Source organism: Oryx dammah, unplaced genomic scaffold (assembly GCF_014754425.2).
Source record: "Oryx dammah isolate SB20612 unplaced genomic scaffold, SCBI_Odam_1.1 HiC_scaffold_27, whole genome shotgun sequence".
In the NCBI taxonomy this organism is placed as follows: Eukaryota; Metazoa; Chordata; class Mammalia; order Artiodactyla; family Bovidae; genus Oryx; species Oryx dammah.
Window position 1 is genome coordinate 109,161,856 of NW_024070211.1, and position 15,113 is coordinate 109,176,968.

At 35.5% G+C, this 15,113-nt stretch overlaps 1 protein-coding gene across 1 annotated transcript in view; it reads right to left on the reverse strand.

Moving 5' to 3' along the window:
• Positions 1-1,492: 1,492 nt before the first annotated feature.
• Positions 1,493-15,113, reverse strand: part of FASTKD1 (FAST kinase domains 1) — a 24,192-nt gene continuing 10,571 nt past the window's right edge. The window contains exons 6-12 of the mRNA XM_040229283.1: positions 14,100-14,214; positions 9,169-9,297; positions 8,336-8,467; positions 7,856-7,969; positions 3,534-3,672; positions 2,279-2,393; positions 1,493-1,732 (exon numbers count right to left, since the gene is read on the reverse strand). Of these exons, the coding sequence (XP_040085217.1) occupies positions 1,637-1,732; positions 2,279-2,393; positions 3,534-3,672; positions 7,856-7,969; positions 8,336-8,467; positions 9,169-9,297; positions 14,100-14,214 (840 nt within the window). The 3' untranslated portion in view covers positions 1,493-1,636. The remainder of the gene's footprint in view (positions 1,733-2,278; positions 2,394-3,533; positions 3,673-7,855; positions 7,970-8,335; positions 8,468-9,168; positions 9,298-14,099; positions 14,215-15,113) is intronic.

A 15,113-nucleotide genomic window follows, 5' to 3' on the forward strand; every position in this document is an offset into this window, starting at 1 on the left:
AGACCCCAAAATAAATAAATACAAACAGTTTTTAAATAAAGGAAACAAAAGTTTTTAAAAGATGGGTCTACTTTCCCCTTAGCTATGACCCCTTTCTATGCTTCCATTTGTAAGAAAACTATCTCCTCCCACTTTTCCTTGAAGCAGTCAAGCTTTCATACCCACCACAAGGCTAACAATGATTTGCATGTTACTAAGTTTAATGGATACTGCCCAGTCCTCATCTTACCTGAACCATCAGCAGCATCTGGCTCTTCCTCTTCTTCTTGACTTCATGTTGGGAGGCCAGGACTTCAATCCTCAGACCTCTCCTCCATTCACACTCTCTTCTAATCACATTTTAGCGACTCCATCATCTCTCATCACATTAAAAACTGCTGTCACCTTACAAATTTATAACTAAGGCCTAGACAACTCCCATGACCTCCAAATTAATTTATTCAATTGCCTGCTTGATATCTCCTCTTAGATGTTTAAAAGGTATCACAAACTCTGTATGTCTAAAACCAAACCCATGATCTTCTCCTACCCACTCCTTCCTCTTTTCATAGACTTCCCAATCTCAGTTAATGGCAATGGCATACTTTTAGCTGCTCACAACAAGAACTTAGAATTATCTTTGACTCCTTTCTCTCATACCTCATTATCCAATCAGTGAGCAAGTAATGTTGCTTCTGAAGGAATACATTAAAAAACTGACAACTTCTCGTTACCTCCACTGCTCTCTCCACGTCACTTCTTGTCTGGATTACTGAAATCACCTTTTAATGGATTTCTCTGCTTATACAGTTGCCCCACTGCAGTTTTTTTTTTCTCATCAGCTAAACAGAGTAGCAAAAGTGATCCAGTGAAAATACGAGTTTTTATTTCTTTACTAGGAACTCTCCAGTGGCCTCTTATCTCAGGGTAGCCAGGAGGTAGTATATATTTGACATTGTTATCAGTCTTACCTTTTAATATACTTCTAACCTCCACCTCCCACTTGTTCTGCTCCAGCCACAGTAGATTCCTTGTTATTTTCAAACATGCCAGGAATACTTGCACTTACTGGTCCTTCTGCCTAGAGTTCTCCACTCCCAGATAACTCCTTATGTCTTGACTCAAATATCACCTCAGTGAGCCTTTCCCAGATTACCCTGTAATTAAATGTAAATTAAACCCACCCACAATATCCCTATCACTCCCCCACCAAGGTTCAAATTTTTCTCTACAGTTTTTAATATCATCTAAGATATTGATATAATGAATTATATTAATTTACTGTGTTTAACTCAACCCATGAAAGATACACTGTACTAACTCCAGTATACCCAGTATCTAAAATAGTTCTTGGAACAAAAAATAATTAAAACAAAATAAAAAATAAAATAGTTCTTAGCACATCGTACACAGCCAAAGAATGAACAGCAAACTATTTAAGTTTCCTAAAAGCTACATGACTTTTATATTAAGAATTTTAAACAGTTTCCCAACTAGACAGTAGAGAAAATACTCAATTGTAAAATGTCTGTTAATAGATATTTAATTGACCTAGAAATCAGTCAGTTCTACATTAAAACTTTTTAATTGAGTCATGCCACTTAATTAAGTCCAAGTATGATACAACATGATAACTAATTTTCAGTAAAAGCTACAATCATGATTTGCCTTCTCCAAATATCCGTTCTCTCAGGTAGTCCATTCGAGCATCCTTTGTTGACAGTGCCATGGAGTTCCATTCGAAATGAGGGATCTGTAAAATAAGTAATGTAGTCTAAATGAAAGCTGAAAGCAACAACCAAAAAGATCAGGGAAGGCTTCTAAGAATACTGAAAAGAGCTCTAAGACCCTAAGACATTAGTTTATATAAGCATAGCCTTTGAACCCTTTTTGGAAGGTTGTCCTTCATGACAACAGCTGGAAGACCCTTTTCTGTCTCAAAGCTTTCATGCTCCTAGTTCCTACTATAGCAAGAATGGACACTTTTTCCTATGTACCTGTCTTATTTTTATACACTAGCCTTTTTCTCTTATAACTCCATCCATCTCCATAGAGCCTTTCTTCATTGTAAGATAAATATAAAAATCAAGAGATCGTCTAGAGACAATTTAAAAATTGATTTTTACTTGCTATTCTTCAAAAAAAAAATGGAGAGTATTCTATTTCAGAGATATTTTAATATAGCTTTTCTTAATATTAAAAAAAAAGGTAAATCTATAACTTTCACCTTAAAAGAGGATACATGAAAAACCAATGTCTCTGGGGTTTTTAGAGGATGAATTATATAAGTATTTCATACCTGAATCACATGATAGCCCAAAATTTCCAAATGTCGTTTTTTCATAGCAGATCTTCCTTTTAAATGAGGGATGTTTCTACAAAATGCTCTTGAATCCAAAAATTCCAAAGCGATCCTATGTAAGAAAAATAAATATTTACTTCTGAAATTATAGTGAGAAACTGAGTAATTACAAACATTTCAGAAACAAGGGTGTATCCTTATGAACTAGAAAAGCCAACTGTGTATACGAAGTTATTTTTATACTTAAATTAGTTATTAATGACAGGTAATCCTCTTCATTAGATTAAACCAAATTATAGTATCTACATGCTTTCATCTGTTTCTCTGTCCTGTATATATTTATTATTCACCTACCATGTGTAAGGTACTGTGAGAGACATAAAAATAAAAAGACACAGCTTATAGTCAAACGTATTAAAAAGCAGAGACGTCACTTCGCTGACAAAAGTCCATCTAGTCAAAGCTATGATCTTTCCAGCAGTCATATACAGATGTGAGAGTTGGACCATAAAGAAGGCTAAGTGCTGAAGAATTGATGCTTTTGATCTGTGGTGCTGAAGAAGACTCTTGAGAGTCCCTTGGACCGCAAAGAGATCCAATCAGTCCATCCTAAAGGAGATCAGTCCTGAATATTCACTGGAAAGACTGATGCTGAAGCTGAAGCTCCAGTACTTTGGCCACTTGATGCGAAGAGTTGACTCATTGGAAAAGACCCTGATACAGGGAAAGATTGAGGGCAGGAGGAGAAGAGGGTGACAGAGGATGAGATAGATGGTTGGATGGTATCATCGACTCAATGGACATGAATTTGAGCAAACTCCAGGAGATAGTGTAGGACAGGGAAGCCTGCCATGCTGCAGCCCATGGGGTTGCAAAGAGTTAGACACAACTGAGCAACTGAACAACAAAGAGTCAAACAAAGAACATAAGATATACAGCATATAACTGTAATTCAGTGCAGGAAGCAGCCGTGTGCTTTTCAAAAAAGTATAGAGGCATGGGAGGTCCAAAGAAGATACTATTTATTTCCAATGAAGACAATGGGAAGGTTAGTGCTTTAGAGACTGCTCAGCTTTGGACAGTGAAGGATGGAGATTCAGGCAGAGCACAACAAAAGCAAAGGTATGTAGGTAGAATTTGTCACATATATGAGGGGTATATTCTACTATAAACAATCCTTGATAGTTGAGCTCATTAAGTTGTGTCAAATTTAACACTTAGATAATAAAATCTGAAGCTAAAAGAAAGTTACTTTTCAGCTCCTGGTGGCAGTCTTGATCCAGCTATTTGAGTATTTGATTCCAAGTGTATTTTTGGCAGTTTTTCCAAAGTTGTATTATGGCTTCCATAAGGAAGAGGGTTTCCCCTTTTATCCAAGATACACTCAAAGTCTATAAGGAAGCACAGGAATCAACAATATGAATCAGGTAAATTCTTATAGGTAAAATTTTAAGATATATCTTAAATATTTACACATGTATATAAAGACACACACTCACAAACATGAAAAATGAGGTACCTCTCTAATTATCCAATGTGTTCCATTTATTTATTTATTTAGGCCACACCATGTGGCATGTGGGATCTTAGCTCCCCTGCCAAGCACAGAATGCATGTCCCCTGCAGTGGAAGTGCAGAGTCTTAACCACTGGACTGCCAGGGAAGTCCCTATCCAACTTAGTATATGATCTTTGAAGTCAGTCAATAAAAATCAACCAGCAAGTATTACCAAACTATTGGTTAGCATAAGGGCTATAATTAGCACTGCACTAAGCCAAATCACAGCTTCCTTGGTAGCTCAGACAGTAAAGCATCTGCCTGCAATCTGGGAGACTCAGGTTCAATCCCTGGGTTGGGAAGATCTCCTGGAAAAGGAAATGGCAACCCACTCTAGTACTCTTGCCTGGAAAATCCCATGGATGGAGGAGCCTTGTAGGCTACAGTCCATGGGGTCACAAAAAGTTGGACACGACTGAGCAACTTCACTTCACTTCAAGCCAAATCACATTAAGAAGTTTTATCTCAATCCCTTTAAATCTCTTGTTCACAGTCCGAGAAGCTAAACCAACTCATCAGAAAATTAGCAAAGACAAAGATCCAGGCAAGCATCCTGTCTTTCCCGTATGAACTGTACACCGGGTGACTAAACAGCTGACATAGGAAAGTTCTTTTTAGACAAATTCCAGCTAATAAATGCAGAAGAAATGATAGATGCACAATATCACTACTTTGCTACCCTTGATGAATGATGCATTTAAATAATAATTTAAATGGCTGCTAAAATCATTAGGTGACAAGCTGAGGAGCAAACTTCCTAATGGATGCACGGATGACCTACAAACACACTGATGAATCCTAATATAATAATAGTAAGGCAACTAGAATTGTATGTCTTATGATAAGATGCAATAAGCACATACCACTTATGAAAGAGCTGGCCAAAAAAACCACCACTACTGTTCCCAAACTAACCTAGCTGACTAATCTAGTCACACCTCTAGATCTAACTATTGGTTTACATGAAAAATGGGGGATGCAGGAGCATGTTGAATGACATCACAGAACTGCACCTGGAAAAGTTCAAAATATGAAAAAACAAAAAACTTATTTTCAATAAATAAACTGTAAGGGGAAAAAAGACAGAAAGTTAGAACTTAAAAAGACAGATCACCCAAAGGTAAAATTTGGATTCCAATTTTAACAAACAGTAAAATACAACATATACAAGATAATGGAGATACTTAAATGTTGATAAGCAATATAATATTAAGAAATTATTATGAACAGTTGTAGAGATGAAAATGATGGTACTACGGTTATATATCCTTTTAGATATACATTCTGAAATGATATATTACCTGTGATTTGTTTGGAAAGGATCAGATGGAATTCTGGTTAGTTGAGTATTGATCATTTTTAATGCTGGATGAGGGTTCATTATACTATTCTCTCTATTTTTGTGTATGTATGAAATTTTTCCCATAATAAAAACAATGATAAAAGTATTTAAACCAAAAAAAAAGAAAAATGAAAAAAGAAACAAGGAATGAAAAAGAAGACTGGATTTAATTACCTATTCTTAAGGGAAACTGAGGCACTGAAGCATCTTCAAGTTAATTATGAAACATGAAATATACTTTTCTTATTTTTAAGAGAATGAATTCTGGAGCTAGAATGCATAAGTCATTCTGGCTTTGCCATTTGCCAGCTATATAACCTTGAGCAAAGAACAATGTCTCTGGGCCTCAGTTTCCTCATCTATAAAAATACAGTATTTGCAAAACTTAAGGGGATATAATAAGCTTATTATAAAGTACTTAAGGGCTTGCCTGGTAGCTTAGTGGTAAAGAATCTGCCTGCCAATGCAGGAGACATTGGTTCGATCCTTGGTGTGGGACCACATGCAACAGAGCAACTAAACCCATGCACCACAATTACTAAGCCCACGTGTTCTTAGAGCCTGTGCTCACAACAAGAGACGCCACTGCGATAAGAAGCGCATATACTGCAACTAGAGAGTAGCCATGCTCAGCACAGTCAGAGAAAAGCCCGTGCAGCAACAAAGACCCAGCACAGCCAAAAATAAATAAATAAATAAAGTTTTAAAATAAATAAAATGATTAAATAACGTCTCACATAATAATCAATATGTGAGTGTATCAGTTACTATTATTGTTGTTATATGAAATTACAGCATTGTTTGAGAGATGCACAGAGCAGCAAAAAACCTTAGTAAACTATAGCATACTCATTCAATGAAATATATACAGTTACTAAAAATAATGTTGTATATTTGCTGACACAGAAAAAATATTCACAATATATAAACAAAGTTGGGCTTCCCTGTGGCTCAGCTGGTAAAGAATCTGCCTGCAATGAAGGAGACCTGGGCTCGATCCCCGGGTCGGGAAGATCACCTGGAGAAGGGAAAGGCTACCCACTCCAGTATTTTGACCTGGAGAATTCCATGGACTATTACTACAGTCCCTGGGGTCACAGTAAGGCACGACTGAGCGACTGTCACTTTCACTTCACTTTTAAAGTTACATACTATAAAACGTCATTTTGGTTTTAAAAAATCAGAATTTTTTAAGATACATATTGCTTGTACACATGAACAAGTACTCCTTGTAAAATTTAGAAAGAAAACAAATGTCATTAAAAATGAAAAAACAAAGCCAGAAAGAGAAAAACAGACATCAAAAGTAAACAGTGGTTGTATCATGGGTGGTTTTCCTTTTTTAGGTTATCTGTCCCTTCTCTATAAGCATGTGTTATGTATCATATAAGTAAGTGTTTTCTTCCCAATCTTAGTACCATTGTACTAAGTGATACTAAATGGTAATCATACCATTGTATTAAATGGTACTAAATGGTAATCATACAATTGTATTCATTATACCATATCTTTATATACAAATATTACCAATTAAATCTTATTTTTAATGACATATATATTTTCACATAAAAATAAGCTACTTGACAACATAAGGTATTAATACAAATATGAACTGGCAATACAATGGGCTTGGGACATAATAATCCCAGTTTCCTGTTCAGTTCAGTTCAGTTCAGTCACTCTGTCCTGTCCGACTCTTTGCAACCCCATGAATCGCAGCACACCAGGCCTCCCTGTCCATCCCCAACTCCCGGAGTCCACTCAAACCCATGTCCATTGTGTCGGTGATGCCATCCAACATTCTCATCCTCTGTCGTCCCTTTCTCCTCCTGCCCTCAATCTTTCCCAGCATCAGGGTCTTTTCAAATAAGTCAGCTCTCTGCATCAGGTGGCCAAAGTATTGGAGTTCAGCTTCAACATCAGTCCTTCCAATGAACACCCAGGACTGTTCTCCAGAATGGACTGGTTGGATCCCCATGCAGTCCAAGGGACTCTCAAGAGTCTTCTCCAACACCACAGTTCAAAAGCATCAATTCTTCAGCACTCAGCTTTATTTATAGGCCAACTCTTACATCTGTACATGACTACTGGAAAAACCATAGCCTTGACTAGATGGACCTTTGTTGGCAAAGTAACGTCTCTGCTTTTGAATATGCTATCTAGGTTGGTCATAACTTTCCTTCCAAGGAGTAAGCGTCTTTTAATTTCATGGCTGCAATCACTATCCGCAGTGATTCTGGAGCCCAGAAAGATAAAGTCAGCCACCGTTTCCACTGTTTCCCTATTTCCCATGAAGTGATGGGACCAGATGCCACTTCTTTTTCTGAATGTTGAGGTTTAAGCCAACTTTTTCACTCTCTTCTTTTACTTTTCATCAAGAGGCTCCTTAGTTCTTCTTCACTTTCTGCCATAAGGGTGGTGTCATCTTCCTATATGAGGTTATTGATATTTCTCCTGGCAATCTTGATTCCAGCTTCTGCTTCCTCCAGCCCAGATCAAACCTATGCTCCCTACAAGTGGAAGCACAAAGTCCTAACCACTGGACTACCAGGGAATTCTCTGAAAATCTTCAAGATAATGAAATAACTTTTTTAAAGTTTTAAAATTCCAACTGATGAGATGATTCTATTTAGTCTGATTTCCTGAAAATTGTTAATAACCTACGAAAGACTTACCTATTGTGTAGTAATAAGGTGTAAGAACAGAGGCTTTCACAAAATTGATTCCTCCCAGTACCTCTGCTAACATTTTATAAATCTGCTGTTGTGCTCCATTCATGCTGCCAAAATCTTCATGAAATAAAAACAATTAGCTCACTTAAAATAATCAGTTTTTGAACAAAAATCATTCCACATCTACCAACTAAAAAATAAAGATTAATATTTCCAACAAGGGCCTTGCTGTATTAATAATACCATATGCAATGACATTAAATTCAATATAAGTTCTTTGGCTCTCTCCCAAAAGAGGTTTAGTGTCCTAAATATTAAGAAATTTTTACAACACAAATTTCATCTACAAAATGTTTCCATTAAACAAGTTATGGCACTCTTGGAATTCTGGTGTCATGATAGGTTAAACAATAAAAACAGTGCACTACCTAATAATGTGCTTTAGAATTAAACTTTACTTTCTGACCCAAAGAAAACTCAAACCTTTATTATAGTGTTGTTGACAGAAGCGGTCATGAAACCATGGAATCTGATATTCAGGACATTCCAAGCAGACTGCTCTATTTAATTCCATAAGACGAAACTGGACCTTTATATTTAGAGATGAACATATAACTGAAATTTTAAAAATACATTAATAGACTTTGAACTCAGAAAAGACAATTTATTTTTCACATTCATTTATCCCATTAATGACTGTAACTTTTATTTTCATATTATAAACTCATTTCATTTGTATATACATGTTCTATATGTTTAAATTATTATACTCAATGGGATCATTAGGACCAACATCTATGTTGTTCTCCCTAATTATGAATGTTAAAACCATATTTTAAAAAATACTGCCAAAGAATATTCATTGACCTAATATTCCACATTTAGCAACTTATCCTAAGGAAACAAAGATGAGGACAATGTCAGATTCTATAAACAAAAAACAAACTAATGACATCAAAAAAAATGTAATGGCATGGAAAATCTTTCAAAATATAGTTCAATGATAAAAGGCAACAGACAAAAGTGAATATATATATAATTCAAATTTTGTCTTAAAACATATAGATATATCAACATATATATATAAAGGCAGGAGACATAAAAGAAACATTCTAAAATATTAAAAGTGGTAGTTTCACTTGGTGGTAATATTATGAAAAAATCTTTCATTTTCTATTTCATACTGTTCTATATTCTACAATAGTAAAGAGAAAAAAATCAGGATGAACATTTAAATGCTTTAAGTAGGTAGGCAGAGCTGAAACTTGGATTTAAATATAAGTGATAATGTAGTAAATTAAATTGTTGATACATACGTTCAAGTTGAGAATCTAATCTGGCTAAGAATTTGATGTTAAAAATTGCCTTCAATAGATCTTCTGGAAAATACTGAAGTGTGGCCAAAGAGTAACCAAGAAACACTAACACGAGAGGATCCAATACACCTAAAACAAAATTAAGAAAAAAAAAATTAAAATGTACAGCTGCTTCACATACATGTCAATACATACTTTATTCAGTAAAACCAGGTTTTTAAAAAATGATACGAACACAACCTTGACAAAATTAACCTATACTGTCACAACTAAGTATGGTAGTAAAGTGGTTACTTTTGGGTGGGGGAAGAACAGAAAAGAAAGCCAGGAAGGTTACCATGCTCTTGATAATATTCTATTTTTTTGATCTGGGTACTGATTTCTTACATGATTCAATTTCTATAAATCCACATACACTATGTATATGTGTGTGTGTGTGTGTGTATACATATACATGTATATATATATATATATAAATGATGTATAAACATGCCTGCATTATTATTATACTTCCAATAAAAGTCTTTAAATTGCCTTGAAAAGAGAAAGTCTTTAAATTGCCTTGAAAAGAGAAAGACTGGAAACAAAAGGTCATACTACCAAGCCATCAGCCACTGCAACCACCTACAATGGTGCACCCAAAGGGGAATTCAGAAAAACAGGACACTGGCCCTAGGTACTTAAGATTCATATCAAAGGAAAAATTTCAGTGAGCCCAGACTCTTGTATTTTACCACACATAGAAAAGCACAAAAATCATTAATTTGAGATGTCTGTTTCTGTGATTAACAATAACTTTTGATGTTCAAGTATACATGTTTGTTTTTGGTTTTGTTTTTCAATAAAAACTCCTATATATAATGGAAAAAAAAAGAAACAAAAGGTCAGTAAAGTATGTAAAAATAAGAAAGGCCACCATTCTCTATATACTGATGATAATATTGCTCAGACTGTGTGGAGAATCATTCTAAGGACTTTACAAATATTACCTCATTTAAAACCTCATTTTAGCGTACAATAGGAATGATTATTATCTCCACTTTATAAACCAAGTGTACTGAAGCACAGAGAAGTTTAACGACGTGCCTCAGCATGATTGGCTAGTGGAGGGTGAGATTTAACTTGGGAGAGTCCAGCTCTGGAGTCTGAACCGCTGTGCTATGCTGCTTTCTAGGGCTCTCAGACCCCCAGGCTGAGGACAGACACATATGAAGATCAGGTCTCATCTAGCACCTCCTCCCTCACAGGTCAGCCAGCACCACACTGTGCATCCCAGAGTATAAGGCTTGCAGTTATGTACCTGATTTGCTTCATCCAAGAGGAATTTCCTTTCTCTCTTTCTTTCTTTTTAATTTTTTATTGGAGTATAGTTGATTTACTATGTTGTGTTAGTTTCTGAGGTACAGCACAGTGATTCAGTTTTTTATATATATAAAAATATAAAAGAGAACATATACATATATTCTCTTCTTTCATACTCTTTTCCATTATAGTTTATTACAAGACACTGAATACCATTCCCTGTGCTATATGGTAGGAACTTGTTTATATACTTTATATATAGTAGTTTTTATCCACTAATCCTAATCCTAAATTCCTAATTTATCCCTCCCATCCTTTTCCCCTTTGGTAACCAACTGTAAGTTTGTTTTCTATGTCACGAGTCTGTTCCTGTTTTGTCAATATGTTCATTTGTATGATACTTTAGATTACCCATATAAGTGATATCACATGGTGATATCTGTTTTGATATTTGTCTCTGATATTGATATTTGTCTTTCTATGCCAAAAGACATTTCTGATGAGAGGGAAGGGATGACCTAAAATGCACCTTTAGCAGCAAATGTTCTTACAAACGACAAAAAAAAGATGTTAAATCTTCCAATTGTTTTGCTGAGTTTATTTAATAAAGCAAGATCAAGTCACAAACAAGGTTACAAGATGATCTCTACGAGCAAAACTGATCTGTCAAAACTAATGTTTATTTAAAATAAAGAAAAGTATCATTCCATAAATTACTTAAAATTCTGCTTTAAGTCTCTAAGAATTTTGCAATCATTTTCACAGTAAAGTCTTCAAAAATCAAAGCTGTACTTCTCAAACTCTCATCTCTTATATCCCTTATTTGAGGAAAAACAAACAAAAAAAAGAATGTACTTTCATTTCCTTCTGGTTGTTGACACACAACTGAACAACCAAGAAAGCATATGCAAAGTCTCATCTTTTAGTTTCAAGTCTCATGTTTCTATACGGAATTCTATTACTAAAAGGGGAGTATATATGAACGCCACACATGCATACATCTGTACATGAATAAACACACATGTCACAGTCACATTTTACTTGTCTATTAGAGACACAAAAATAGGTCAGATACTATCTGGCACAAAGATCCTACAAAAAATATACCAAAGTCCATGAACATCATACTGACATCATCAATATATTTCTACTGTCTCACACAGACTAACTAGAGCTCTATAAGCCTAGAGAAACATACCATAAAATAGAGCCTAACATCTTATGCTGGACACAGAAGCTCAGTTAAGTATCTGTTGCTTGGATAACAGAATGAGTATTTCTTACTCTCCAGGCACAGCAAAAAGTTTTGAGGAAAGCCAGTTTCTTCTCCTATCAACTTGGTCTCCCTCATTCCATTCCTGCCACACTGAATCTGCTGTTCCTAAAAAGAAATCAAGCATGTTCTCACCTCATGGCCCTTTGCACTTGCTTTTCTTTATCCTGGGATGCTCCTCTCCAACTTTGGGCATGGGTTACTCTCTCACTTCATTCAATCCATGGTCAATGACATCTCCGGACTCCATCTGGCCCGCCTCACTATCCTCCATCCTACATACCTACCCTGCTCTAGTGCTGTTAGATTCTTATCACCATTTGAGCTTATGAACTTGTTGATTATGTACACCAGTTTCACCCCGCCAGAAAGTAAACTCAATGACGGTAAAGTCCATCTGGTTTTTACTCTCTCCTATATCTCCAGGTGACAGTAAGTACTTGGTGAATACTGACTGAAAAAGCAGTAACTACTGAGCCAGACATTTCACCTCTAAAACTCTCACATTATCCCGACATGCAAGAAGTATGAGTCTGAGAAGAGAAGCCCCATAAAGTCTTTTTCTTTAAGGCCAAATAGAAACAAATACAATTCAGGACCAAAATAAATGAAAAGAAAAAAAATAATTTCCTGTCTTTGCTGTCCTCACATACTGCTTCTGCTAAGGCCAGTAGTAGGAAGGAATATTTCTATTCCACTTTTTTTCTGGTACTAAAACACTATTTAGACTTTTTAAAGAGATATAATAATCAGCACCAGAGCAACAACCTTTCTGACAATTAATAAATATCTATAAAGGACCTTAAAAATATTTGTTTTCTATTAAAAAAAAACCCAAAACTATTAAAATTGACAAAAACAATCAAATGTTATATGTCTCCAGAAATGATACAAATATCAGATATACAGCTCCACATACAAAATATTTTTTGCTAAAAATGTTTACTCTGAATCTAACCAAGCATCTATAACTAACTTCCAGTTTACTAGGGATACAGATGAGGAGCAAGTTAAAAGAAAGCACTCAAACAAATCTAGAATGTGGCACAAACCATAATAAATGGCCAATCCCTTTTACAAAAAAAAATATCAAGAGAAAAAAAGATAGAAAGTGATATAGCCCAAAATTAGTTTCTTTCAAAAACTTATCAAAGAAAATTTGGTGACAATTGGGAAATTTTTATTATGGATTGAGTAGGCAATAGCTTCCCAGTTGGCTTAGAAGGTAAAGAACCTGCCACAATGCAGTAGATGCAGGAGATGCGGGGTTGATCCCTGGGTTGGGAAGATCCCCTGGAGAAGGGAATGGCTACCCACTCCAGTATTCTTCCCTGGAGAATGCCATGGACAGCAGGCTATGGGGTCACAAAGAGTTGGACATGGCTGAGTGACTAATACTAGGTAGTAAGTGGTACTTGTTCATTTTCTTAAGTGTGATACTGGCATTGTGTTTACATAGGAGAATGTCCTTATAACCTGAAGTATTTAGGGCTGGCATTTCCAATGGTTCATCATATACACAAACACACACACACACAAACACACACACACACACAAACACACAGAGCAAATCTGGCAAAATGTTAGCGAGATAACCTACTGGAATGAGTGAACCTTGTTTGGATCCTGTGTCCAAAATAATCACTGTAAATAAGGTATTTTGGGAATAATGAGGGAGACTTAAAAATAGATTGTATATTACATATTGTTGTTGTTTAGGCTCTAAGTCATGTCTGACTCTTTTGCAACCCTATAGATAGTAGCCCTCCAGGCTCCTCCTCTGTCCATGGGATTTCCCAGGCAAGAATATTGGGGTGGGTTGCCATTTCCTTCTCCAGAGGATCTTCCAATCCAAGGATCTTCCGACCCTGTCTCCTGCACTGCAGGCAGATTCTTTACTGATTGAGCTATCAGGGAAGCCCTATATTATGTATCAGGAGACAATTAATTTTCTCTATGTGATAACAGTATTGTGGTGACTTAGGAGATCATTATTCTTAAAAGGTGGATGTCTAAGCAATTAAATGTAAAGAGTCACATTGCCTACAACTTACTTTGAAATGGCATAGAAAAAATGAGAGCAAGAGAAATGATAAAGCAAATACGATAAAATGTGAACAATTACTGAATCTACCTAGTGAGTTCACAAGTGCTACTTGTTCAATTCTCTACTTTCTAATGCAAGTTTGACATTTATCATAATAAAAAAGTTTTAAAAAATGGATCCAAAACATTTTTTGAAGGTATAAAACTCAAGGATATTTTTGTTATCCTTTAAAAAACAGTATGTCTTAAGAGTAGCAGCAACAGTATTCTCCAACCTCCTCATCCATGTAGGACTAAACAATATACCTACTTAAGTAAGAATTAAGGTGTTGAATGCAAGTTCCAAAAAATTCATCCCATTGAGGTGGATCATAGTTCAGGGTGCTGAATGGAAGAAGAATAGCAAGAATTGCAAAAGGATGAATCTGTAAAAAATAGAACAAAAAAATTACTGTTTAAACCTCAGCAAAACAAAACAAAATTTAGCCTAATTATTATCCTAAGTAGAACTCTTTATCAAACAAGCCTATAGTTAAATGAACATGCCCACAGTTAAACGACACATGTATCACTGTTAATAAGTTCTCTACCTGGCTATAATCTATTTAATTCCATCACTAATCTCTAGTAACTAAATATTAATGTAGAAAAAATAAATCAGATAAGTTACAAATTGATTTTATAAGGATAAAATTCTGTTCCAGAATTCCTTAGTCATTGAAATGACAAGACAGTATCACTAACTTCCATGATCTAAGTGCATTTTATAGACTCATCATATAACAAGAAAGCTTCCTAATTTATAATAATAATCAGACTTCATTTTTCTTTCATTCTTTTTTTAAAGTTCATTCAGCCAATACTTAATAAACAGCAGGCATTATGCTAGGCAAAAAGATAGACTTTTATTTTCACTTATTAGAAACACTGTCTTCTAAGTAAAAACCATATTCTGATATACATAATTGATTTTGGAAGCAACTGTTTTCTCACATAATTCAAAAAGCATCACTGGGGCTTCCCTGGTGGCTCTGTGGTAAAGAATTCATCTGCCAAAGCAGGAGACATGGGTTCCATCCCTGGTCTGGGAAGATCCCACATGCCATGGAAAAACTAAGCCCATGTGCCGCAACTCCAGAGCTTGGGCTCCAAGCAACAACAGAAGCCACTGCAATGGGAAGCCCATGCATTGCACCTAGAGAGTAGCGCCTAACTAGAGAAAAGCCCATGAAGCAACTAAGACCCAGCACAGCCAAAAGTAAATTAATTAATTTAAAAAACAAACAGCATTTTACAAGTTCCAGAAATAAAACTGTAAGAAGAC